A 27264-nucleotide genomic window follows, 5' to 3' on the forward strand; every position below is an offset into this window, starting at 1 on the left:
CAGTTCCACCTGTAGATTAAACACTCCTCCAAAAACAGTTCCACCTGTAGATTAAACACTCCTCCAAAAACAGTTCCACCTGTCGATTAAACACTCCTCCAAAAACAGTTCCACCTGTCGATTAAACACTCCTCCAAAAACAGTTCCACCTATAGATTAAACACTCCTCCAAAACAATTACACCAAGAGATTACATAGTCCGCCAAAAACAGTTCCACCTGTAGATTAAACACTCCTCCAAAAACAGTTCCACCTGTCGATTAAACACTCCTCCAAAAACAGTTCCACCTGTCGATTAAACACTCCTCCAAAAACAGTTCCACCTATAGATTAAACACTCCTCCAAAACAATTACACCAAGAGATTACATAGTCCGCCAAAAACAGTTCCACCTGTAGATTAAACACTCCTCCAAAAACAGTTCCACCTGTCGATTAAACACTCCTCCAAAACAATTACACCAAGAGATTACATAGTCCGCCAAAAACAGCTCCACTTATAGATTAAACACTCCTCCAAAAACAGTTCCAACCACAGTTTAAACATTCCTCTAAAAAGTAATTTTACTTCTAGATTAAACACACCTCTAAAAACAGTTATGCCTGTTGATTAAACTCTCCTCCAAAAACAGTTACACCTATAAACACTCCTCCAAAAATAGTTTCACCTATAGAGTAAACACTCCTCCAAAAACAGTTCCATTTAGAGATTAAACATTCCTCTAAAAGCAATGTTACTTCTAGATTAAACACACCTCCAAAAACAGTTATGCTTATTGATTAAACATTCTTCCAGAACAGTTACACCTATCGATTAAACACTCCTCCATGAACCGGTACTCCTGTACATTAAACACTCCTCCAATAGCAATTACAGCTATCAATTAAACACTCCTGCAAGAGCAGTTACACCTATAAACACTCCTCCAAAATCAGTTTGTCCTATACATTAAAACACCCCTCCAAAAGTAAATGTGCCTACAGATTAACCAACCAACCGCAAAAAAATGCACCTATAGTTTATACCTTCCCAAAACAACTTATAGATTGAACTACTCTGCTGTGAAAAGCAAATGGCAAAATTCCACAGCAATTCTACCAGTCACCAGCATCATTTTGCTGGGAATTGATGGAACCCCCCAATGAAATAGGAGGTGACGTGTGAGTCACTGACCTTGACATCAAGGCAGCATTTGACTGAGTGTGACATCAAGGAGCCCTAGCAAAACTGAAGTCCGTGGGAAACTTTACACTGATTGGCGTCATACCTAGCACAAGGGAAAATGATTGTGGTTGTTGAAGGCCAAACATCTCAGCCCCAGGACATTGCTGCAGGAGTTTCTTAAGGTAATTCCCTAGGCCCAACCATCTTCAGCTGCTTCATCAATGACCTTCCCTCCATCATAATGTCAGAAGTGGGGATGTTTGCTGATGATTGCACAGTGTTCAGTAACATTAACAGCTCCTCAGGTACTGAAGATACCGTGTCCACAGGCAGCAAGACTTGGACAACATTCAGGTGTGGGCTGATAAGTGGCAAGTAACATTCGTGCCACACAAGTGTCAGGCAATGATCATCTCCAACAAAAGAAAATCTAACCATCTCCCCTTGACATTAAACAGCATTATCATCACTGATTCCCGTGCCACGATCATCCTGGGGGTCATCAATGACCAGAAACTGAACTGGACTAGCCACATAAATATTGTGGTTACAAGAGTAGGCCAGAGGCTGGGAATTCTCTGGCAGGTAACTCAACTCCTGACTCCCCAAAGACTGTCCACCATCTACAAGGCACAAGTCTGGAGTGTGATGGAATACTCTCCACTTGCCTGGATGAGTGCAGCTCCAACAATATTCAAGAAACTCGAGACCATCCAAGACAAAGATGCCCGCTTGATTGGCATCCCCTCCACCACCTTAAACATTCACACCTCCACCCCTGGCAGACAGTAGCAGCAGTGTGTTTCATCTACAAGATGCACTGCAGCAACTTGCCAAGGCTACTTCAACAAGAAATTACAAACCCGCGACCCCTGCCAGCTAGAAGGACAAGGGCAGCAGATGCATGGGAACAGAATCACCTGCAAGTTCCCCTCCACACACCATCCTGATTTGGAATGATATCGCCGTTCCTTCACTGTTACTGGGTCAAAATCCTAACAGCACTATGGGTGTACCTATATCACATGGACTACAGCAGTTCAAGAAGGCAGCTCACCACAACCTTCTCGAGGGCAATTAGGGATAGGCAATAAATGCTGGCCTTGCCAGTGATGCACACAATGCTCACATCCCGTGAAAGAATAAAAAAAATTAACAGAAACATAGCAACAATCTGGACAAGAGTGGAAAAAATAATCGTATCGAGTTCTAATGCATTTAGACTGAAAAGGTAAGAAAGGAGGCAGGTAGCAATGTTGATGAAAAAGGCAGTAGATGCTGTACAGAGGGTTGTTGTAGACAAGGAAGGTACACAGAATCAATAGAGTTGGTGCTCAAAAGATTTTTTTCAAAACATCTGTTATTAAAAAAATCTGAAGTCAGATTGAGAAACACATAGGAAGAAATAAATTTTGATTCTGGGGGGTTTAAATTATTCAGTTTCTGATTTGTACAGAAAGGGAATGGAATGCCTAACTTGTGTACAGGACTGTTTCTTCAAGCAGTACGTTAGAAGGCCTACAAGGGAGAAGGTATTGCTCGATCTAGTTGCAGATAATGAAGTGAGTATTGGTTGTGGCATAAACTGTGTTAACATTCAGTTAAGTCTGGACAGGTGGAATAAAATAAGGAATAAGGAGGGGATGTGTAAGTGTGATTAGAAGTATTTGCTCAGGTGAAGGATAAACGTCCACATGGACTGCTTCTGTAATGTAACTACTACAATATTTATAGAAATGTCAGGACAAGAGAATTGAGCCAGAATGGGGGCTCCTTCAACTGGGAGTTACTGGTCCTAGTCCCAGATGGGCAACCAGCATAACAGTGGCAGCTGGTACACTGAGACAAAGGAAGGGCTCATAGGGACCCCACAGGTGGGGGCTCAGTTTGGAACCCTAAAGAAAGCACACTGATTTTTTTTAAAAAGACTTTCCGGATCACCACAAACTCCCCTTCACCCCTTTGGAGGGTTTATCAGATTCTGGCAGAGTCGGGCCCTCAACATTCCAGCCATCACAGGTGGGGGAGCAGCCCAGTTCCCAGACACACAAAGCAGAAAAGCACTCCTGTGTAGCAATTGCACCTGTTTGCCCTGCAGAAATGAGGTACTCTCCAACCGAACCCACAAATCCCAGTGTGGATCATGGTTGGTTGGGTGGGGGGGGTTGGTGTGGCACCAGCAGACCTAAGCCTAATCTACTAATCTAACACCACAAAATAATTAAACCCATAGAATGAACAGGCCAAAAGAATTATACCTATAGAATGAACACCTCAAAACAATCAGACCTACAGAACGATCAACTCAAAATTTTTTACACCCAGATGTGACAACTGTTGCCCTATGCATTCCGCCCAGTGTAACACAATTTGGACTCTGCACGCCATTTTCCATAGTGACAAACTATGTGCGTTGCACATCTCTCTTATAATAATATATTATGGGCTCTGTCCATCACGCCCAATGTGACACAATATGGGCTCTGCACACCCTTCCACAAAGTAATACAATTTGGGTTCTGCAGTCTCCTCCCAATGTAACACAATATGGGTTTGATACATATCTGCCAATGTGATGCAATATAGGCACAGGGTCAGGGAAAATCCTGCTCAATATCACCAAGATAAATACCCACAAAACATAGAAATTTCTCACACGATAATACCAACAATTACTGACAAATAGCAGCAGGGTCTCTGAAAATCCCACCCATTAAAACTTTCAATAATCTGTATATTTGATCTTTACCACTGCCCAGTCTTTTACCAATTCTGAGAAAATGGTTTGATTTCAGAATTCCAGTTTGTAATTTGCTGGAAACTGCTGAATTGATAGTTTGTCAGGAGTGTATAATTATTCCATGTCCCTGTAATCCTGAAAATATTTCTCTACATGTTTTTCGTGCTCTGCTCTTTAGCTCTAAGGAGGTGATTTATATGTGGGTGCCATCACCTTCTGTGTCTTTTGCTTGACATATTATGTAGCAGATGTGCTTTTACGCAGTGAGTTGTTGAACCTGCTTCCATCACCAGAGTACAACAGTAACTTTCAAAACTGATGTCATTTTCCTGGTGCTCTCCCAGTATTTTACAGTGGTTCATTATGGGGTATTTTCTGCTCTGTTGTGAATTTTATTTTTGTTCTGTTTAGAATGTACTGGAGCTCTCCCTCTATGACGCCAATGTTAAAATGACAAAACACCTGTCGTCAGTAGCCATTGATATTGGAAAAATTGAACTTGGGCATGATTTGAAGGCTACCTTGGACTTGAAGGTGAGGCATCCATTTGAACCACTGGGCAGGTGTGTTGCTTTTCTATACATATTAAGGGAAAGTAGTAAGAGCCATGAATGTTTAAGGGTGTGTAACAGGGTCCCCAACCAACAGAGATGGACTTTATAGAAGGAGAAGGAACCCAGTCGGATTATGCACGAGTGTAGTGTAACATAAGGTTTACCTACATAACAACAGTAGCTACACTTCAAAACTAAACAATGAAATGCCCTGAGGATATGCAAGACCTGTATAAATGCACATTCTTTCTCATGTTAATTTTGTTTTGACAATCATATTGTGCTGGAACCCACTAAAGATATTTTGTGGCAATTGTCTCCCTTTTCCTGAGGCTGCTGGTGGGTTACATTTATTTTCTGAAGCACTGATTTGTTTTCTCCCACTCCAGCATCTTGCACAAGCAGCAATTATTCATGTGTGAGCCTCAACTATGAGCAGGCTGTTTGACTATGTTGGGAGTAATACAACCAGGGATGACGCTCTGCTCATCTTTCGTCCATACATGCATGCTTCCAAGCAGGGGTCATTTAAGAGTGATGATGGGGAATCCTGACTTACTCTTGGCATGAACAAGCGCAGAAAATAATCAAAAAGGCTAATGGGATGCTAGCCTTTATATCTAGAGCACTAGAATACAAGGGGGTAGAAGCCATGCTTCAGTTATACAAAGCCCTGGTTATCCCACACCTGGAGTACTGTGAATAGTTCTGGGTACCATACCTTCGGAAGGATATTCAAGAAAGGGTGTAAGGACAGTCCTAGCAACCACAGACCAGTTAGTTTCAGAAACAATAATCAGGGAAAATATCAACCGACACTCAGAGAGGTTCGAGTTAATTAAGGATAGCCAGCATGGATTTGTAAAAGGCAGGTCATGCTTGACTAATCTAATTGAATTTTTTGATGAAGTAACAGAGAAGGTTGATGAAGGGAATGCAGCGGGTGATGTTTATATGGATTTTAAGAAAGCATTTGAAAAGATACCACATAAAAGTCTGGTTAACAAAATTGAGGCTCATGGAATAGGAGGTTTAGTGTCCAGTTGGATAAGAAATTGGCTTCTGGACAGAAAACAGCAAGTCGTAGGAAATGGTTGCTTTTCAGACTGGAGAATGATAGATGGTGTTCCCCAAGGGTCATTGCTGAGACCACTGCTTTTTGTGCTATATATAAATGACTTGGATCTTGGAATACAGAGTAGAATCTCAAAATTTGCTAATGACACCAAACTTGGGGGTGCAGCAAACAGTGAAGATGATATGAACTGCCTGCGACAGGACATAGATGGACGAGCAGAATGGGAAGAAAGGTGACAGATGGAATTCAATACTGACAAGTGTGAGGTGATGCATTTTGGCAGAAGGAATAGGGAGAGGCAATATATACTTAATGGCACAGTTCTAAAGAGTGTGCAGGAATTTTCTGCTGAGTTTTTTTCTCCTTGGAACAAAGGAGATTGAGGGTAGATTTAATAGAATTGTTCAAGATTATGACAGGCTTAGATAAGTTGGACAAGGAAAACTGTTCCCAATAACAAATAGTGCAAGGGCTAGGGGGACACAGATTGAAGGTTTAGGGCAAAAGGTGCAGGGGGGATATGAGGAAGCACTTTTGTACACAGCAGGTGGTAATGACCTGGAACTCGCTGCCCACAAGGATGACTTCAAGAGGAAGTTGGATAGCCACCTGAGAGAAATAGAATTGCAGGGCTAGAGAGTTCAAGCAGGGGAGTGGGACTGAATGCATAGCTCCGTGGAGAGCTGGCATGGCCTTGATGGGTTGAATGGCCTCCTTCTATGCTGTATATGTCTCTAGGCTATATTGGCCTTGGAGGGAGTGCAGTGTAGATTTACGAGAATTATACCTGGACTCCAAGGGTTAAATTACCAGGAGAGGTTACACACACTAGAGTTGAATGCCTTGGAATTTAGAAAGTTGAGGGGTGATTTGATCAAAGTTTTCAAGATATTAATAGGATCAGAAAGGATAGATAGAAACTATTTCCATTGGTTGAGGAGTCTAGCACCAGATGGCATTATCGAAAAAAGAAAATTAGAGCCAGACATTTCAGGGGTGAAATTAGGAAACATTTCTATATGCAAAAGGTGGTAGAAGTTTGGAACTTTCTTTTGCAAATGGCAATTGTGCTAGATTAATTGTTAATTTTAAAAATGAGATTGATCGATTTTTGTTGACCAAAGGAGCAAATTTGGGCATATGGTGTTAGGTTGCAGATTAGCCATGATCTCATTGAAGTGGAACAAGCTCGAGGGGCTAAATAGCCTCCTTGGGATATGGGGATAGTGTGGGAAACAGGCATTGAAGTGGATGATCAGCCATGATCATATTGAATGACGGGGCAGGCTCGATGGGCTGAAAAGCCTACTCCTGTTCCTATGTTCTTTACTTCTCTCTCAGGGTTACTGAGGCCAATCATAGTGCCATTGCTTTGGGCTGATTTTAAACCCACATTCCAGAGGTAGCGGGCACCATCAAGTCTCCCAGGCAATGATTCTTAAAGTAATATAAATTAAAATACAATCTGATTGCTAGATTTCCCATTTAAGCTCAATGCAGGATTGAAGACCAAAAATAATAAATGGCAAAGGAATCTCATTACATTTAATCTGTTCCTTTCAGGATGAAGAGCAGCTGGAAGTGGAGTTTCATTTGGAAAAACGGTGAGTGTTGAAATTACAGGGTTTCAGAGGGCTTGAGGATAGTTTTATAGGCCATGTTTAAAATTGTGATTGTTTTCAAAGCCATTTGCCATGGATACCAATATCCATCTATGTGACATTTAAGAAGCGGCTGAGCATTTTGAACCGTGTAGGATATGGACTGGCAGAAGACCTGTGCACCAAATCTAGCCAGCCACTAGGCTAAGCTGTTCCAGTGTGGCTGTCTTGATGGCAACTATATCTGTATATTGGAAAAATTGCCCAGGTATATCTATTTCATAAAAAAGCATGACAGATCATACAAGGCCAACTATGCCACCTTATCAACCTTCTCCCAGTTATCAGCAAGGTGATGGAAGGGGATCTCAACAATGTCATCAGGTGACACCTACCCATCAGTAGCCTGCTTACTGCTGCTCAGATCAAATTCCACCAAAGCTACTTGACTGTTGACCTGCCATAGTCTTGATCCTGACATGGATGCAAGAGCTGATAGCAGAAGTGGGAGTAGCTGCCCTCAACATAAATCAACCGAGTATATACCACCAGGGAGCTCACACTACACTGAGGTAAACAGGAGCTGGGGGGAAAACCCTCCAGTGGTTGGAGACAAAGCTGACAGAGAAGAAGACAGTCATGGTTATAATACTGTGAAGAATAGTAGTAAGCTTGAGGATTGGGAGAGTTTTAGAAACCAGTAAAGGGTGAACACAAAGTTGATAAAAACAGGAAAATAGAATGTGAGAGTAAACTAGCCAAGAATATAAAAATTCATTGTAAGCGCTTTTAGGAGTATATAAAAAGGAGAGTAACTGAAGTAAATATTGGTCCCTTAGAGGCAGAGACAGATGAAATTATCTTGGGGAATGTGGAAATATCAGAGACGTTGAACAAACGTTTTGTCTGTTTTCACAGTAGAGGACGCAAATTACATACCAGAAATGGAGGGTAATGAAGGAGCTAATAAGTGTGAGGAACTTAAGGTAATTAATATCAGCAGAGAAAATATTGGAGACAGTTAAGGGACTAAAAGCTAACAAATCCCCAGGATCTGATGGCCTACATCTTGGGTTCTTAAAAAAAAGACTTGCATTTTTACAGTGCCTTTCATGACGACTGGATGTCTCTAAGTGCTTTACAGCCAATAAAGTACTTTTTGAAGTGTAGTCACTGCTGCAATGCAGAAAGGGGTAACTGCAGAGATAATGGATGCACAGATTTTCCAAAAGTCCCTAAATTTTAGAAGGGTCACAGCTGATTGGAAGTTAGCAAATGTAATACCTCTATTCAAGAAAGGAGGGACAAACAGGGAACTACAGGCCAGTTAGCCTGACATCAGTCGTTGGGAAAGTGCTGGAATCTATTATGAAGGAAGTCTTAACAATACACTTAGAAAATCAGAGTCATAGGGCTGAATTTTAAGTTTGAAATGCTGGTCCCACAGTGCAATGCACATCAGGGGCAGGAGCAGTTGGCTGCACGTGATCCAGTGGCAGGTAGACAATTAAACCTAATGAGCTGTGGCACCTGACCAATTGCATGGTTGATATTGGGTCTGCAGGCGGGGAGTGTGGCATCATGTGATCCCTTGGCAGGTGCTAGCACCATTTGGCTACCAGTCCTGCATTAAATGCTGCACTGTGAAGGCTTGGGAGAGGAGGAAGTGATTGGAGAAACAGAGGTTGTGGCTGAGAGGAGATCCTGTGCCGCCACACGCTTCCCTGATGCCTCCCTCGAGGTGATTTTGCAGGCTGCAAGCGAGAGGAGATTCATATTGTTCACAAGGGATGGAGGGAGGAGACCTGGGAGCCAAACCAAGCAGGCCTGGCTCCAGATTGCAGAGGTCAGCAGCTGTGGGGGTCACGCCACGAACATGGATTCAGTGCCGCAAGCAACTCAACTGCCTCATCCTTTTGGGCCTTGCACGGGAGAAGCAGGACGGTATGTTGGGAGGAGAGGAAGCAACGTGGTCAAAGTATCGGGGGATGCAGGATGACTGACAGTGGCATGGCGAGGTGGCAAAGTGCAGTCTCGAGAGGTCCCTGGAAAGGGGACACATGCAGAAGGCATCTGTGTACCCACATCAGTGGCAGCTGAACTGCCAGCAGCCGTATTGGGATTGATGTTGCTGGGGGACCAAAAGTTTTCTTCCCTCTGTCTGCAGGAGAAGATGTCAGAATTCAAGAGGGTGAGCCAAAACCAACAGTGGGCTGTCCATTCTCCATGTCTTGACCCGATGGAGGAGGCGGCAGCCATGGAGTTGGCTGGACTGCAAGATAGCCAGAGCATCATGGACAGAGAGGCAGAGGCACCTTCCCAAGACAGAGTAAGGTCGCCATGGGGCACAAGGCTGCATCTGCAATGATGGAACCATGCTGCTCATCTGGCATCCGGTGCCCACAGGTGTGTACATCTTAGGACTGTGTGCTATGGTGGGAGGGGAGGCCCTTGATCCTTACATGTCTCTGTTCTCATGCAGGTCAAGCGGTGCCAAATCAAACAGCTCCGAGACTGCAGGGGAGCCTGCCACCTCTGAGGGGAAAGAAGAAGTGGGTCCATCGGCACCTCATACTACTGCACCCTCCACCAGTGCAGATACTCGCACCTCGGTGGATTTGTGCTCAAGTCTGGATCTGGGCACAAAAGGTGGTGAGCACAGCACTGATGCAATCGAATAGCTGATGGATCTGTGAAAACCCAGGACTCTGACACTGAGAGGTCAGGCTCATGATGTGCCTCTTGTGTCGGCAGCATCACGGGAAATGCTGCAGCGAAAGGTGTGGCAACATCTGGCAGAGATGCCAGAGGCAATGCCGTGCCCAGGTGCAGATGATGGAGCAGTCCAGACCTTAAGCTCAACATTGTCTCTGGTGCACGACTTTGAGAGATTGGCAGCTCTAATGGAGAGCCACATCTAGCAGAGCGCTCAGTGACCGCAGAATATTCGTGCAGACCTGCATACCCTCGTCTTGACTATGGACGCATGGCAGCAGTGACGAGACAAGAGGGGCAGAGGCAGCTTCCCAAGACAGAGACAAGGGACCTGGATCTACCACCTTGCTAGTGAGGAAGCACGGCCGCCTTCGCAGCTGGGGGCTCCTCTCCATGCTCTTGGTTCGCCAGCTGCTCCTCTGCCAGTGTCGCTAGATCCTCCTCCATCTCTGCTGACAGAGAGTGGTACTTCTGTGCAGGAGGCCCTCAGCATGCCGGGGCCCTCCAGACCTAAGGCATCCAGAGGATGTTCGCCAAGCTAATCCCTAGCCAAGGGACAGCAAGGTCAGCAGTCAGCAGCCAGCCTGCACCTCAGCTGACTGTGCAGGGGGCCACCTCATAGGAGTTCACTTAAGACAGTAAAGAAATGCACATAGAATCAAGGGGTTATCATGGTTGAGTGTGTCTTTCACATGCAAAAGGCAAGGTCTATTGTGAATGTTAATAAATACTTTCTGTTAAGCATGGACTACCTCCCATTCTCTTCCGTTAGGCCTTTGGCCCTTCGCTGCAACCCAGCCTCTGTGAAATGGCTGGAGGCAGTACAACATGCTGCGAGGGGTCAACTCTGGAGCCTGACCAGCTCTGTGCTGCGCGAATGTTCAATAAGCCACTGCATCCTTAGGGAAGGAAGGCGACAACATGGCTGCATAAAGGTAGGTCTTTATTGGTCAACCTGCAACTGGCAGTAAGGATCAAAGAAAACAATATAAAAACAAGAAACGCTGGAAATACTCAGCAGGTCTGGCAGCATCTGTGGAGAGAGAAGCGGAGTTAACGTTTCAGGTCAGTGACCCATCCGGCGTTTCTTGTTTTTATTTCAGATTTCCAGCATCCGCAGTATTTTGCTTTTATCAAAGGAAACAATAATGTATCAGGGCATCGCGCGCCTGCCTTGCATGGATCTCATGACCACTCTCTGGTTGTCCCGAGCATCCTTCATCTGGGCTGGTTTGTCCATCTTCCCTCTCCACATCCTCATCATCTGATGAAACAGTCTGCTCCTCACTTTCCTTGTTGCTCATCGGCTCCCCGTTTGCAAGGCCAGATTGTGCAGTACATAGCAAACCACAACAATACGCAAGACCCTCGCCGAGGCATACTGAAGGGCTCTACCTGACCCATTTAGGCACCTGAATCTCATCTTGAGCAGACCGATGGCCTGCTGAATGGTAGCTCGCGTTGTCCCGTGGCAGGCATTGTACCTCTCCTCTGCATCTGTGGGTGGGCTTCTCACAGGTGTCAGTAGCCATGTCCTCAATCGGTAGCCCTTGTCTCCAAAGATCCATCCCTGAAGGTGGGAGGGAGGCTGGAAAAGTTCAGGCATCTGGGACTGCCTCAAAAATGTAGGTGTTGTGGCAACTTCCCTTAGAGCATGCACAGACCTGCAGAATCGGTTAACAGTGGTCGCAGACCAGTTGTACATTGAGAGAGTGGAAGCCCTTCCTGTTGATGAAGGCCACTGGCTGGTGTTTGGAACTTTGGCCATATGCGTGCAGTCGATGACGCCCTGCATCTGGGGGAATCCAGCAATGGTGCCGCACCTGGTGGCCCCTCAGCCTGAGAGTTGGGATCCGTGCGGAAGCTCACATAGTCCTGAAAAGGGCATTAGTGACCTCCTTGATGCATCAATGGGCCACTGATGAGATCCCACACATGTTCCTGTGAATCTCTGGAATGATTCAGAGGTGTAGAGGTTCAGCGCCACGGTGACTTTCAGGACCACTGGTATCGGATTCCCACCAAGTCCCCTGGGGCACAGCGCGTCCTGCATCATAATGCAAAGGTCTGTGGTGGCCTCCCTGGAGAGATGGAGTCTTCGTTGGTACTGCCACTTGGACGTCTGCAGGTAGTTGAGCCTTGACCTGTGGATCCTCTCTGGAAGATACCTCCTTTTGCGTGGGGCAGCTCCCTCCCTCTCTCCTCTGCATTCTTCTCAACCGTCTGGAGGCTGCTGCAAGTGCTTGGCCCTCCCTCCAGCTCTACTGCACCTCATCTTTAACAGGTTCCCCAAAGCCTGGATGAATGAGGCCGATGATAGTGGGCCTCCCCCGAATACAAGTCCTGCCCTGCTAGAGAGCCCCCCCTTGCCCGCACTTCTGAGTCTTGCCCAGGTGTTACATGCCATTGCCCCCCTTGCAATGGCCATCCCGCAGCTCAAACAACTTTCCCCTCACTTCTTATGCAATGTATGATGTCCTCTCTTCATTGTCCTGCCAGGCCCTTGATGGTTGCCCTCCTAATGGCCTCCCCTATCAGGTAGCCATGCTTTCCTACCTCCATATCACCTCCTCGAAAGAAACGAGCCTCTGAAGCCCAGTGAAACCCATGCATCATTTAAAAAAATCCAATCTGGACCATAAAATCACCTTCACATGGTCTCTTAACTATCTTAATTAATTGCCCGCCACATATCTGTCGGACCTCCGCCCTCCATGTTTGCCACCATGGACAAAATAGGGATGGCACGTCATGATTGTCCAACCCCGATGTTATGTCCCTTCATTTCCGTCCACTTCATCCCCTTAAAATTAAGCCCATTAAGTCATAACGGCACAGGAGGAGGCCAATCGGTTCATCGAGTCCATGCCGGCTCTCTGTAGAGCAATCCAATCAGTTCCATTCCCCAGCTTTATCCCCTGGATTGCATCTATTTTAACACAAGGAGTCTTACTAGTAAGGCAGATGAATTGAGGGTGTTTATTAACACATGGGACTATGATGGTATTGCTATCACAGAGACATGGTTGAGGGAAGGACAGGACTGGCAGCTCAATATCCCAGGGTATAGAATCTTCAGGCGTGACAGGGGAGGGTGTAAAAGAGAAGGTGGTATTGCACTGTTGATTAAGGAGTCCATTACTGCAGTAAGGAGGGATGATATCTTAGGTTCCTCAAATGAGGCCATATGGGTAGAACTTAAAAACAAAAAAGGGGCAATCACTTTGCTGGGAGTGTACTACAGGCCTCCAAACAATCAGGAAGAGATAAAGGAGCAGATATGCAGGCAAATCTCCGAGAGATGCCAAAGATTTGCGGGTTGATAGGTAAATTGGCCATTGTAAAAAAAATTGCCCCTAGTGTAGGTAGGAGAATTGAGGGAAGGTGGGGATGTGAGAAGGAAAAAATGGGATTAATGTAGGATTAGTATAAATGGGTGGTTGATGGTCAGCGCGGACCCGTTGGGCCGAAGGGCCTGTTTCGGTGCTGTATCTCTCCGTGACTCCAATAGTAGGGGATTTCAACATCCCCAATATTAGAGGGGATTGTATTAGTGCAAAAGACTTAAAGGGGGCGGAATTCTTAAAGTGCATTCAGGAGAGTTTTTTGAGCCAGTGTGTGGAGAGTCCTACAAGAGGAGGGGCGATACTGGACCTAATCCGAGGGAATGAAGCCAGACAAGTGGTAGAAGTGGCAGTGGGGGAACATTTCGGGGATAGTGACCATAACTGTGTCAGATTTAAGATAGTTATGGAAAAGGACATGGAGGGACCGGAAATAAAAGGTACTGAATTGGGGGAAGGCTGATTTCAATATGAAAGAACAGGATCTGGCCAAAGTGGGCTGGGAGCAGCTTCTTGTAGGAAAGTCTACATCAGACCAGTGGGAGTCATTCAGAAAGGAAATAGTGAGAGTTCAGGTCCAACATGTTCCCGTAAAGGTGAAGAGGATTACCAAGATGTCAAGGGATATAGAGGATTGGATAAAGAAAAAAAAGGAGGCTTATGGCAGATTCAGAGGGCTGAAAACAGCAGAGGCTCGAGAGGAGTATAGAAAGTGTAGGGGGGGGGGGGTACTTAAAAAAAAAAGTAATTAGGAGAGCGAAGAGGGGGCATGAAAAAACACTGGCAGACAAGATGAAAGGAAAATCCCAAGGCATTTTATAAGTATATTGAGGGCAAGAGGATAACCAGGGAAAGAGTAGGGCCCATTAAGGACCAAAGTGGCAATGTGTGTGTGCAGCCAGAGGACATAGGGGAGGTTTTAAATGATTACTTTTCATCTGTGTTCACTATGGAGAAGGACGATGTAGATGTAGAGATCAGCGAGAGGGATTGTGATATACTTGAACATATTAGCATTGAAAGGCAGGAAGTATTAGCTGTTTTAATAGGCTTAAAGGTGGATGTATCCCAGACTGTTATGTGAGGCAAGGGAGGAGTTAGCAGGGGCTCTGACACAAATTTTCAAATCCTCTCTGGCCACAGGAGAGGTACCAGAGGATTGGAGGACAGCAAATGTGGTACCATTATTCAAGAAGGGTAGCAGGGATGGACCAAGTTAGACCAGTGAGTCTAATGTCAGTGGAGGGGAAACTGTTGGAAAAAATTCTGAGAGACAGGATTAATCTGCACTTGGAGAGGCAGGGATTAATCAGGGATAGTCAGCATGGCTTTGTCGGAGGAGATCGTGTCTAACAAACTTGAGTGAATTTTTCGAGGAGGTGACTAGATGTGTCGATGAGGGTCAAGCAGTTGATGTAGTCTACATGGATTTCAGTAAGGCTTTTGATAAGCTCCTGCATGGGAGATTGGTTACGAAGATAAGAGCCCATGGGATCCAGGGCAATTTGGCAAATTGGATCCAAAATTGGCTTAGTGGCAGGAGGCAGAGGGTGATGGTCGAGGGTTGTTTTTGCGAATGGAAGCCTGTGACCAGTGGTGTACTGCAGGGATCGGTGCTGGGACCCTTTCTGTTTGTAGTGTACATTAGTGATTTAGATGTGAATATAGGAGGTATGATCAGTAAGTTCACAGATGACACGAAAATTGGTGGTGTCGTTATTATTGAGGAGGAAAGCCTTAGATTACAGGACGATATAGTTGGGCTGGTAAGATAGGTGGAGCAGTGGCAAATGGAATTTAATCCTGAGAAGTGTGAGGTTATGTATTTTGGGAGGACTAACAAGGCAAGGCAATATACAATGGATGGTAGGACCCTAGGAAGTACAAAGGGTCAGAAGGACCTTGGTGTACTTGTCCATAGATCACTGAAGGCAGCATCACAGGTAGATAAGGTGGTTAGGAAGGCATATGGGATACTTGCCTTTATTAGCTGAGGCATAGAATACAAGAGCAAGGAGGTTATGATGGAGCTGTATAAAATGCTAGTTAGGCCACTGCTGGAGTACTGTGTACAGTTCTGGGCACCTCACTATAGGAAGGATGTGATTTCAATGGAGAGGGTGCAGAGGAGATTCACCAGGATGTTGCCTGGGCTGGAGCATTTCAGCTATGATGAGAGACTGGATAGGCTGGGCTTGTTTTCCTTGCTTGTGCACTCAATGCCTCTATTTATGAAGCCAAGATCCCACATGCATTGCAATTTAACCGCAGGGGCATCACAGCTGAGCCCAATCCTGTCCTCTTGATATCCAAAAACACCATTCATCTGTATCTGTCTCTCTCTCTCTGCTACAGACTATTTCGAAGAGTGCAGGGGAGCTCTCCCAGTGCCCTGACCTAAAATTATCCCTTAACCAATACAACTGAAAACAGATTATCTGCTCATTTACTACATTGCTGTTTATGGGATCTTGCTGTGTGCAAATTGGATGCCACATTTTCTACATTATATCATTGACTACATTTCAAAAGTGATTGGTTGTAAAGCCCTTTGGGACATCCTGAGGTCATGAAAGGTGCTATATAAATGCAAGTTGCTTTTTTAAGATCACTCGCGCAGGAGCCCCAGCTGATATCGTGTGTCCCTCGCTCAGGGTATTGAGGTGATAGAAGAATGATGTCAGTAACTGCATCACAACGATCGAGCAGGAACGCTTGGTTGGATTACCAGACCTGTAACCCAGGAGGCAATCCACCTTGGTTGGTGTTGGAGGTGACTACTTCAGTCAGGACTATATAGAGGTTTATAAGATGATCAGGGGAATAGATAGGGTAGACAGTCAGAAACTTTTTCCCCGGGTGGAGCAAAGCGTTACAAGGGGTCATAAATTTAAGGTGAAGGGTGGGAGATATAGGGGGGATGTCAGGGGAAGGTTCTTTACCCAGAGAGTGGTCGGGGCATGGAATGCCTTGCCTGGGGAAGTTGTTGAGTCAGAAACTTTAGGGACTTTCAAACGGCTTTTAGATAGGTATATGGATAAAGGAGAATGATGGGGTATAGATTAAATTGTCCTTGACAGGACAAAGGATCGGCACAACATCGTGGGCCGAAGGGCCTGTTCTGTGCTGTATTTTCTATGTTCTATGTTCTATGCATTGCTAACTAATCTATCAATATTTGCTGCCACCTTCAAAGATCAATGCACATGAACCCCCAGATCCCTCTGTTCCTATACACTCTTTAGAACTGTACCATTTAGTCTATGTTGCCTCTCACTATCCCTTTTGCCAAAATGCATCACCTCACATTTCTCTGTATTAAATTTCATCTATCACTTGTCTGTTTATTCTGCTAGCCTATCTATGTCCTGTTGCAGTCGATTGGTATCATCCTCAAATTTGTTTTAGTGGAGGGAAATCCTGTTTGACAACTGTATTAGAATTTTTTGAGGATGTAACAAGTAGGGTAGATAAAGGGGAACCAGTAGATGTAGTATACCTGGATTTCCAAAAGGCATTCGATAAGGTGCCACATAAAAGATTAATAGGCAAGATAAGGGCTCATGGTGTTGGGGGTAATATATTAGCATGGATAGAGGATTGGTTAACAGACAGAAGCAGAAAGTAGGCATAAATGGGCATTTTCAAGTTGGCAGGCCATGAATAGTGGGGTGCCGCAAGGATCAGTGCTGGGACCTCAGCTTTTTACACTCTAGATTAATGACTTGGTTGAAGAGGCAGAGAGTAATGTATCTATGTTTGCTGATGATACAAAGCTCAGTGGAAAGCTAAGCTGCGGGGAGGATGTAGAGAGGCTGCAAAGAGACAGGTTAAGTAAGTGGGCAACAAGGTGGCAAATAGAGTATAATGTAGGGAAGTGTGAAGTTGTTCACTTTGGTCATAAAAATAGAAAAGCAGAATATTTTTTAAAAGGTGTGAAACTGTTCAGTGTCGATGTTCAGAGAGACTTGGGTATACTTGTACAAGGAACACACAAAGTTAACATGCAGGTGCAGCAGGCTATTAGGAAGGCAAATGGCATGCTGCCTTTCATTGCAAGGAGATTGGAGTACAGAAATAAAGAAGTCTTACTAAAATTGTACAGGGCTTTGGTGATACTGCGCCTGGGACACTGTGTGCAGTTTCGGTCTCCACATGTAAGAAAGGATACACTTGCACTGGAGGTGGTGCAGCGAAGGTTTACTAGATTGGACCCTGGGATGAGGGGATTGTCCTATGATGAGAGGCTGAGTAAATTGGGCCGATAATCTCTGGAGTTTAGAAGAATGAGAGGCGATCTAATTGAGACATACAAGATTCTGAAAGGGCTTGAAAGGGTAGAAGCTGAGAGATTGTTTCCGCTGGTCGGGAATTTAGAACGTGAGAGCACAGTCTCGGGACTGAGATGAGATGAAATTACTTCACTCAAAGGGTTGTGAATCTTTGGAATTCTCTACCTCAAGAGGGTTGTGGATGCTCCATCGTTGAATACATTTAAGGCTGGGATAGATAGTTTTTTTTGTCTTGCACGGAATCAAGGGATATGGAGAGCGGTCAGGAAAGTGGAATTGAAGCCCAAGATCAGCCATGATCGTATTGAATGGTGGAGCAGGCTCAACCGGCCATATGGTCTACTTCTGCTCCTATTTCTTGTGCTCCTCACAGTTTGCCACACCTCCAAGTTTGGTATTATTGGCAAATTTTGAAATTTTACTCTGTATTCCAATATCCAAGTCATTTATATTATCAAAAGAAGTAGTGGTCTTGGCACTGACCCTTGGGGAATATCACTGTCTACTGTCCACCAGTCTGAAAAACGAATAGTATAATCAGAGTCAACATGGTTTTACGAAAGGGAAATCGTATTTGACAAATTAGAGTTTTTTGAGGATGCAATTAGTAGGGTAGATAAAGGGGAGCCTGTAGATGTAATATACTTAGATAAAAATTGGCAAGTCATGCTGCAGCTGTACAGAACTTTAGTTAGGCCACACTTAGAATATTGCGTGCAATTCTGGTCGCTACACTACCAGAAGGATGTGGAGGCTTTGGAGAGGGTACAGAAGAGGTTTACCAGGATGTTGCCTGGTCTGGAGGGCATTAGCTATGAGGAGAAGTTGGATTGTTTTCACTGGAACGACGGAGGTGGAGGGGCGACATGATAGAGGTTTACAAAGTTATAAGCGGCATGGACAGAGTGGATAGTCAGAAGCTTTTTCCCAGGGTGGAAGAGTCAGTTACTAGGGGACATCGGTTTAAGGTGAGAGGGGCAAAGTTTAGAGGGGATGTGCGAGGCAAGTTCTTTACACAGAGGGTGGTGAGTGCCTGGAACTTGTTGCCGGGGGAGGTGGTGGAAGCAGGTACCATAGAGACATTTAAGAGGCGTCTTGACAAATACATGAATAGGAAGGGAATAGAGGGATATGGACCCCGGAAGTGCAGAAGGTTTTAGTTTAGGCAGGCATCAAGATCGGCGCAGGCTTGGAAGGCCGAATGGCCTGTTCCTGTGCTGTACTCTTCTTTGTTCTTATTTCCAAAGAGCATTTGATAAGGTGCCACACAAGGTTAATATGCAAGATAAGAGCTCATGGAGTTGTGGTTATTCATAAGCATGAATAGAGGATTGGTTAACAGCCATGAAGCAGAGAGTAGGGATGAACAGGGCATTTTCAAGTTGGTAAGCTGTAACTAGTGGAGTGCCGCAAGGATCTGTGCTGGGCCCTCAGTGGTTTACAATCTGTGTCTTTGGCGAAGGGACCAAGAGTAACGTATCCAAGTTTGCTGACGATACAAAGCTATCCTGTGAGGAGGACACAATATAGACAGGTTAAGTGAGTGGGTAACAAGAGCGTAGATGGATTAAAATGTGGGGAAGTGTGAGGTTTGGTATGAATAGAAAATCAGGATATTTTTAAAAGGCGTGAAACTTCTAAATGTTAACTACAGAAAGTGTTGGAAATACTCAGCAGATTTGGCAGCCAGAGCTGCTGAGTATTTCCAGGACTTTCTGTTTTTATTTCAGATTTCCAGCATCCGCAGTATTTTGCTTTTATTTGAAGTGTTAACGTTCAGAAAGATTTGGGTGTACTGATAGAAGGAGCACAGAAAATTTATATGCAGGCACCACAAACATTTAGGAAGGCAAATAGCAAGTTGGCCTTCATTGCAAGGGAATTGGAGTACAACATAGATTGGGACCTGAAGAGTACATGGCATTTAGGAAGGACAGGAAGCTAGGAAAAGGTGGAGGCTTGGCTCAGTTAATTAATGATGGTATTAGCGCAATAGAGAGGGATGACATAAGTTCAGGAGACCAGGATGTCGAAGCAGTTTGGGTAGAGATGAGAAATCATAAAGGCAAGAAGTCACTTGTGGGAGTGGTGTATAGGCCACCTAACATTAGCCACACTGTAGGACGGGGTGTAGAGGAAGAACTAATGGCAGCTTGTCAGAAAGGTACAGCAATAATTATGGGGGATTTTAACCTACATATAGACTGGAAAAATCAGATGGGTAGAGGTAGCCTAAATGAGAAGTACATAGAATGTTTTTGGGATAATTTCTTGGAATAATATGTTCTGGAGGTAACCAGAGAACAGGCTACACTAGACCCGGTATTGTGCAACGAGATAGGATTAATTAATGACCTCATAGTTAAGGCGCTCCTAGGTAGCAGCAGTCAGAATAAGATTGAATTTTACATTCAGTTTGAGGGAGAAAAGAGTGGGTCTGAGACTAGTATTTTAAACTTAAATAAGGGCAATTATGAGGGCATGAAAGCAGAGCTAGCTAACGTGAACTGGCAAATCAGGTTAAGGGATAGGTCAATAGAGATGCAGTGGCAGACATTTAAGGGGATATTTCAGAATACACAGAATAGATACATTTCAACGAGAGAGAAAAATTCCAAGGGTGGGACCCGCCATCCATGGTTAACTAAAACAGTTAAAGATAGTATCAAACTTAAAGAAAAAGTCTACAATTGCGCAAAGATGGGGGACAGGTCAGAAGATTGGACAGAATACAAAAAACATCAGAGAATGACTAAAAGATTGATAAGGGAGGTAAAATTAGAGTACGAGAGAAAGCTAGCTGGAAAGATAAAGACAGATAGTGAGTTTCTATGGATATTTAAAAAAAGAAAAGTTAACAAAGTGAGACTTGGTCTTATAGAAAGTGAGTCTGGCAGATGAATTGAATAGATATTTTGCATCGGTCTTCACTATTGAGGTTACAAGTAACATCCCAGTATTAGCTGTGAGTCAGGAAATGGAAGGGAGGGAGGAAATCAAGAAAATTACAACCACCAGGGAAGTGGTACTGAACAAATTGTTGGAGCTGTCCCCGGGTCCTGATGGACTTCATCCTAGGGTGGTAAAAGAAGTGGCTAGTGAGATAGTTGATGCGTTAGTTTTAATTTTCCAAAATTCCCTAGATTTGAGGAAGGTTCCATTAGATTGGAAAATAGCGAGTGCAACTCCTTTATTCAAAAAGGGAGGGAGACAGAAAGCAGGCAACTACAGGCTAGTTAGCTTAACATCTGTCTTAGAGAAAATGTTAGAAGCTATTATTAAAGACGTTCTAGCCGGGCATTTAGAAAAATTCAAGGTCATTTTCTGGTTGGCAAAATGTAACGAATGGTATGCCGCAGGGATCTGTGCTGAGACCTCAACTTTTTACAATTTATATAAATGACTTAGCTGAAGGAACTGAAGGTATGGTTGCTAAATTTGCTGATGACACAAAGATAGGTAGGAAATTAACTTGTGAAGAGGACATAAGGAGGCTACAAAGGGATATAGATAGGTTAAATGAGTGGGCAAAGACCTGGCAATGGAGTATAATGTGGGAAGGTGGGAAATTGTCCTCTTTGGCAGGAAGGATAAAAAAGAAGCATATTATCTAAATGGTGAGAGATTGCAGAGCTCTGAGATGCAGAGGGATCTGGGTGTCCTAGTGCATTAAATGCAAAAAGTTGGTATGCAGGTACAGCACATAATTAGGAAAGCTAATAAAATGTTATCGTTTATCGCGAGGGGAATTGAAAGCAAAAGTAGGAGGTTACGCTCCAGCCATACAGGTCATTGGTGAGACCACATCTGGAGTACTGTGTACAGTACTGGTCTCCTTATTTAAGGAAGGATGTAAATGCGTTGGAAGCAGTACAGAGAAGGTTTACTAGACTAATGCCTGGAATGGGCGGGTTGTGTTATGAGGAAAGGTTGGACAGGCTACACTAAAAGGTTGGGCTTGGAGTTTAGGAGAGTAAGAGGCGACTTGATTGAAACATATAAGATCCTGATGGGTCTTGACAGGGTGAATGTGGAAAGAATGTTTCCTCTTGTGGGAGAATCTAGAACTAGGGGTCACTGTTTAAAAATATGGGGTCACCCATTTAAGACAGATGAGAATTTTTTTCTCTGAGGGTCATGAGTCTTTGGAATTCTCTTCCTCAAAAGGCGGTGGGGTCGATCATTTAGGACTCAGGTGAGGAAAAATCTCCTCACTGAGGTTTGTGAATCTTTGGAATCATCTTTCCTGGATGGTCAATCGTTCAGTATAATTCAGGCTGGAGCAGACTGATTTTTGGGGTCTCAGGGAATCAAGGGATATGGAGAGCAGGCAGAAAGTGGATTTGAGGTAGAAGATCAGCCATGACCCTATTGAATGGCGGAGCAGGGTCGAGAGGCCATATGGCCTACTCCTGTTCCTGTTTCTTATGTTCGTATAGTTCTTAGAGGCCAGTCATCACAGTCCCAGCTGTTCCATTTCCTCAGGTAGGCATCCGTGACCCAACCATCTTCTGCTGCTTCATAACTGACTTCCCCACCATCATAAGTTCAGGAGTATGGCTGTTTGCTGTTGTTCCAACAGTTTTTAGGTTTATTCATAAACCTGAAAATGAGGCAACCCATATCAACCTACAGCAGGACCTGATAACTTTCAGGCTTGGATTGAAGTGACAGTTACATTCATGCCACATAAGTGCCAGGTCTCCTCTATAGACCCACTATAAGCCTATCGTCTCCTACAACTACCTTGACTACACTTTCTCCCACCAAGCTTCCTGTAAGGATTCCATTCCATTCTCACAGTTCTTCTGCCTCCGTCGCATTTGTTTTGACAATGTCACCTTCCATGTGTTTCCGATATGTCTCCCTTTTTCCTCAACTGCAAATTCCTCTCCCCTATGGTTGACAGGGTCCTCAACTGTGTCTATTCAATTGCCCCTCTTATGCTCTCATCCCTTCTCCACCCTCTCAGAACCATGATAGGGATTTCCCTTGTCAGCTACCTTGTGTTGAGTTTTCACATGCCAAATTTGGTCCCCCCTGGACTCAAAGAGTTAAATTACAAAGAGAGATTACACAAACCACTGTTCTATTCTTTGGAATTTAGAAGGTTAAGGGGTGATTTGATTGAAATGCCATGATATTAAGGTGAATGGATAGGGTCTGTAGAGAGGAACTAGTTTCACTGGTTGGGAAGTCTAGAACTAAGGGACGTAGCCTAAAAGTTGGAGCCATGCCTTTCAGGAGTGAAGTTTCTACACACAAAGGGTGGTAGAAGTTTGTAACTCTGTTCCACAAACAGCAGTTGATGAGTCAGTTGTCAATTTTAAATCAGACTGCTAAGAGTTTTTTAACCAAAGACATTAAGGGATTTGGGGCAAAGGCTGATGTATGGAGTTAGGTCACAGATCAGCCATTATCTTGTTGAAAGGCTCGAGGGGTTAAATAGCCTCCTGTTCCTATGTTCCACACCATTAACAACTCACAGATAAATGGGCCTGCTACTGGGTCTTTAAAATTAACTAGAGGGATGAGCGTGTTATACGTTTATTTTCTCCCATCTCTTTTATTGTTTCAGTTCACCTCTTTCCTAGTGTTGACTTCACTCAACGTTGTCCACGAATGATATAGCAAAGGAGCTCTAGCATGGGTGGGTGAATATTGCAGTTATGAAAATCCCAGTCATGGATGTTCCATTTTGCGGTCCTTAACCCATCATATTAATGTGCCACTATAATATCAACTTGTTCGTTCTTCTCTTTTGCAGTAACGATCCTCCCATTGAGATCTTCACTAATGGTGTGCTTATGGTGAGTTGTGCTTTTTCTGCATGTTGCTTGATTTAGCTCAGATCAGCACATATCCGTTCACTGGTTGGAAACGGTGGGGATTCGTACTGAAGTAATGGGAGTAAGAGAGTATTCTAAATGCCTGCAGTTAGTTCATTCTCTTCCTTCTACACCCCGGTTTTCTTTGGATGTATATTTATATACAGGTGCACACCCCAACACTGAATAATGATGCAATCCAGGAATCCATACTGGTATGAAGACAAACTTGGGGGTTTGCGTATATTTGAATGAGGAACCAGCAAGACAGTTCATTCGTCACCACAAAACTAGTTCTGCATTAGTAAATGCACATTTGATGTGCTTCAGGGGCCAGATCACTACACATTGTGAGGGTACTTTTTCAATCCAGCTGCCTTACTAATTAATCCAAGAGCTTGAAAATAATGATAACAGTACAAGGTGCGCAAACAAATATCTGAAGAAGTAATGAATGGAGCAGTTGTTCTTCAACTATAATTATTTGTAAATATAACCTAAACAAACATATAGCAAACCCAAATTTCTCAATGAATTAGTACTGATAAAGCCATACTTGTTATATTGAAAGATGGACAATGACTATTGCTTACTTCAAAAGATCACGTATAAATATTACTGATCAACTTTAATTTGCTTCCAGACTTCTATTTAGTCTAACCTAATTACTAAGAAGACCATAGTGCCTAATTATGCATGGTCAGTTGCCTGTCCGTCTTGTTTTTTTTTCCCATTCACTTCCTGTACAAAGCTCCAGCATCTCAGTTTTGGCTTTCCATGAATTCTTTTCACAGTTGTGAACTGATTTATCATCTTCCAATGCCCCCTTCATCACTTAAGATCCTCACATTCCATTATCCTCCTCTTAATTGTCCTTTGGCCCCCACCACCCAAGAGTTATGTGGGTGAGATTCAGAGACGTTTAAAACCTCTAATTTTGTCACTGCCTAAAAGTAATTGCCACAATAAGCTTTCAGACCTGAGCAATCCCTGCAGTGATCTTCAGTTAAACCATGGTTGCGAGTTGCCATGTCTTCACAGTGCAGCAGACTTGTGGCTCGCTGAAGTTATCAATCAGAGTAAGTGGCTTAATAGCTATAACATTGGCTGACATTTCCTTGTATCCACATGTGATTCAGCAGGTGGCCAGTCATTGGTGAAAATGACAGTGATTCCTGACATTAATGGTGTAAAAAAAAAAGGCAGGAATGCAGTGAAATTACAACTAATATTCTATTTGGTAGCAAAGTACCTGTAATCCAAAACCTGTGCTTCTGGTATCTCCTGTTTAGCTTGATACAGAACTAACTTGTTTTCTGTTTCTCTGTTGACTAGGGTCAACCCTGTACATGTATGGAAGCCAAGGTGAAGAAGGTCAACAATCTCCAAAAGGTAGGGACAGGTAAGTGAAAACATAATGCTGTGCTCTTTGGCAGGAATGTTACAGGATTTATGTTCTGTATAGGTCTGCAAGTTACTGCTCAAAACAATAAATAAGCATTTATTGTTGATTTTTTCACAGAGAATTAAGCAAAGAGTGAAAGCTATCATTTGACAACAATTACATATACATAACAGTAGCACTTGCGGTGATAACTTGCAAATTCACTGTGAATTCAGACACATTACTCTTCTCGAGCTCGAGGCTTTTACACTTGTTTTTTAAAACCTTTTTTTTTCACTGTGCTACGTGAGAATTCATGTTTCTACATAACCTAATCCACATTTATCATTGAACATTGATTTGATTTTTCTGTCCTTGGCAGGGTATAGATCAGACTCCCGTTTTCTCAGTCAGGTTCTTTTAAAGGGTGGAGCTAATAAAAACCACTTCTTTGTCATTTCCTTTATTTCTTTTATTTCCCATTGTACTTGTTGATCTACATTGGCCCCTGGTCTGGTAAAGCCTTGATATAAACATTCTCATCCTTGTTTTCAAATCCCTCCATTGCCTTGCTCCTCCCTATTTCTAAGTTTCCCCAATTCTACAAGCCTCCGAGATGTGTGCTGTTGTGAATGCTCAACTTTGTAGTATGATTATGTTTTAAAAACTGTGATCCTTAATGCAGTGGTATCACACCAAGTCTGCCCAGAAACAAGCCAGGGTCTTAGTTACCATGACCACAAGGAACCCAGATCATAGACCCTTTTGAAAGCAGAGTGCAAGGTTGTAACACCTGACGAACAATGGGTTTCGCTCTCCCAGACTTTCAGATCGTAAACAGGGAGCCAGGGACTTTAACAGCGCAAGTTCAAGTTGCAATTGCAAATACCTGGAAACAAAGAAGACCTAGGTGTTTTTGATATGGCCAGACTTATGGACTCTGAATAGTGTAAAAGGGAAATGACTATTGACTTTTGATTCTGGATAAATTTAACAGGCTTCGTAAGTCTGACAGGCTGTAAGGATGACATGAAGGAACCAGCAGCGGAGAGAGAGAGAAAAAACAACTGCTGTCAGAACACTGGTACAGCGAAAGGCTGGGAAGATGTAAACCCAGTTCAAAGACTTGTGGTTTGCAGTGAAGAAAAGACCAACAGGGCCACCAGAGATTGTCTTATTAACAGAGGACCAGTCGAGTGTGCTCGGAAGAAGTGAGCAAAGAAGACATTGGCTTTATTAGGACACTGGAAGATCCAATCTATTGCAACTGGGTGGAGTTTGGGACACTTAACTGTAAAGAGACCAATTCAATGAGAACACTGTCTAACATATAAATGTGTGGGTTTTCGTGTTGTAATAAGTTAATGGGAAATATCTTTGTAATTTAGTGTATTCGCTACCTACTAAGTACTGTTTAGTTAATGTTGACTTTTAGGTAGTCGTTATAGGAAAAGTTTTAGAACGTGAAATCTTCCTGTGTAATCTTTTAATTGGTCTGGGGAGTTCATATCTCTCGTTTTTACAGTTAATGGTCTCAACTGAGGTCGTAACAGTACCCAAAAGGAATGTTTTATTCACGGCCATCTTAAGGAGGTCAACCTGTCATCATTTTCTGCATTCACAGGAATTCCGTAATTCCAGTTAGCCTTCATTAAGTTCAAACGTGGCTTTGGTAGTGATGTGATAAGTGGGTCTTGGAGGCTAGTAGGACACTTTTGGGTATGCTGAAAGACATCAAGGATCGTTTGTTCCGTCACTCGGGGTCATATATTTCTGTTACAGTTTACATAGCACATATCTGGGAGTAGTCCTTTTTCCATCTAGTAGAATGGAATGCTCCTGGCTTCTTAAGATTGAAAAGTAGGTATTTTTCTTGATTTCAGGCCAATTCAGGGAGCTGTCTACAAGTGGCATCATTGTTGTTACATCCCCAGGTCATGTGATATTCCCAGGACACATTGAAGGGTGGCTATGGTTCGATAACATTAATTTGGACCTGATAATATTTGGTGCTGTGTAGACATTAGTAATCATAAATTCGCTGTCTCCCATTGTGATGGCGTATGATGTTGAAGAATTCAGATACAAGGAACATTGGTCCCAGAGTTCTTATCTGAAAAGCTGTCTACCCAGGTTGTGGTTGGTGGGTGAAGGTTTGCTGCTAACATATCTGGGAATGTGATACTTCATGCTTGATCAGTACCTTATAACACAGGACTGTCCATCTTCAATTCATATAGCAACTTGGTCAGGTAGTTGCATTTTGCAGATGAGAGGTCTTCCAGATTGAAGTGGTAGACAGATAGATGTGGACCTATGCCTTTCATTTGGCTCCGAGAAGGACCTTATTGGTTAGGAATGTCGGATTTGTTACTTTTTGGACTGGATCATTTGGTATTCACTTGCCTTGTTGATAGCATCCCTCTTGGGCACAGTGAGATTGCCAGCCAAAGCTAGCTAGTTTCTAAATAAACTGGTTGGCTGGGAGGCTTGGTTCAGTGGACCATGTTGGTTCATTGGAGCACTTTTTCAAATTCCAGCATCCTGATCCAAGGGTCAATCGA

General features: G+C 43.7%; 1 protein-coding gene across 4 annotated transcripts in view; it reads left to right on the forward strand.

Moving 5' to 3' along the window:
• Positions 1 to 27264, forward strand: part of LOC137373979 (cytosolic phospholipase A2 zeta-like) — a 181554-nt gene that overhangs the window by 55865 nt on the left and 98425 nt on the right. For all 4 annotated transcript variants that reach the window (XR_010975748.1, XM_068039687.1, XM_068039688.1 and 1 more), the window contains exons 5-8: positions 4316 to 4438; positions 7100 to 7140; positions 23256 to 23298; positions 24652 to 24718. Coding sequence is in view for 3 of the 4 variants with exons in the window: in XM_068039687.1 (XP_067895788.1) it covers positions 4316 to 4438; positions 7100 to 7140; positions 23256 to 23298; positions 24652 to 24718 (274 nt within the window). In the remaining variant the exon portion in view is untranslated. The remainder of the gene's footprint in view (positions 1 to 4315; positions 4439 to 7099; positions 7141 to 23255; positions 23299 to 24651; positions 24719 to 27264) is intronic.

The sequence above is a fragment of the Heterodontus francisci genome, chromosome 9, assembly GCF_036365525.1.
Source record: "Heterodontus francisci isolate sHetFra1 chromosome 9, sHetFra1.hap1, whole genome shotgun sequence".
NCBI classification, from domain to species: Eukaryota; Metazoa; Chordata; class Chondrichthyes; order Heterodontiformes; family Heterodontidae; genus Heterodontus; species Heterodontus francisci.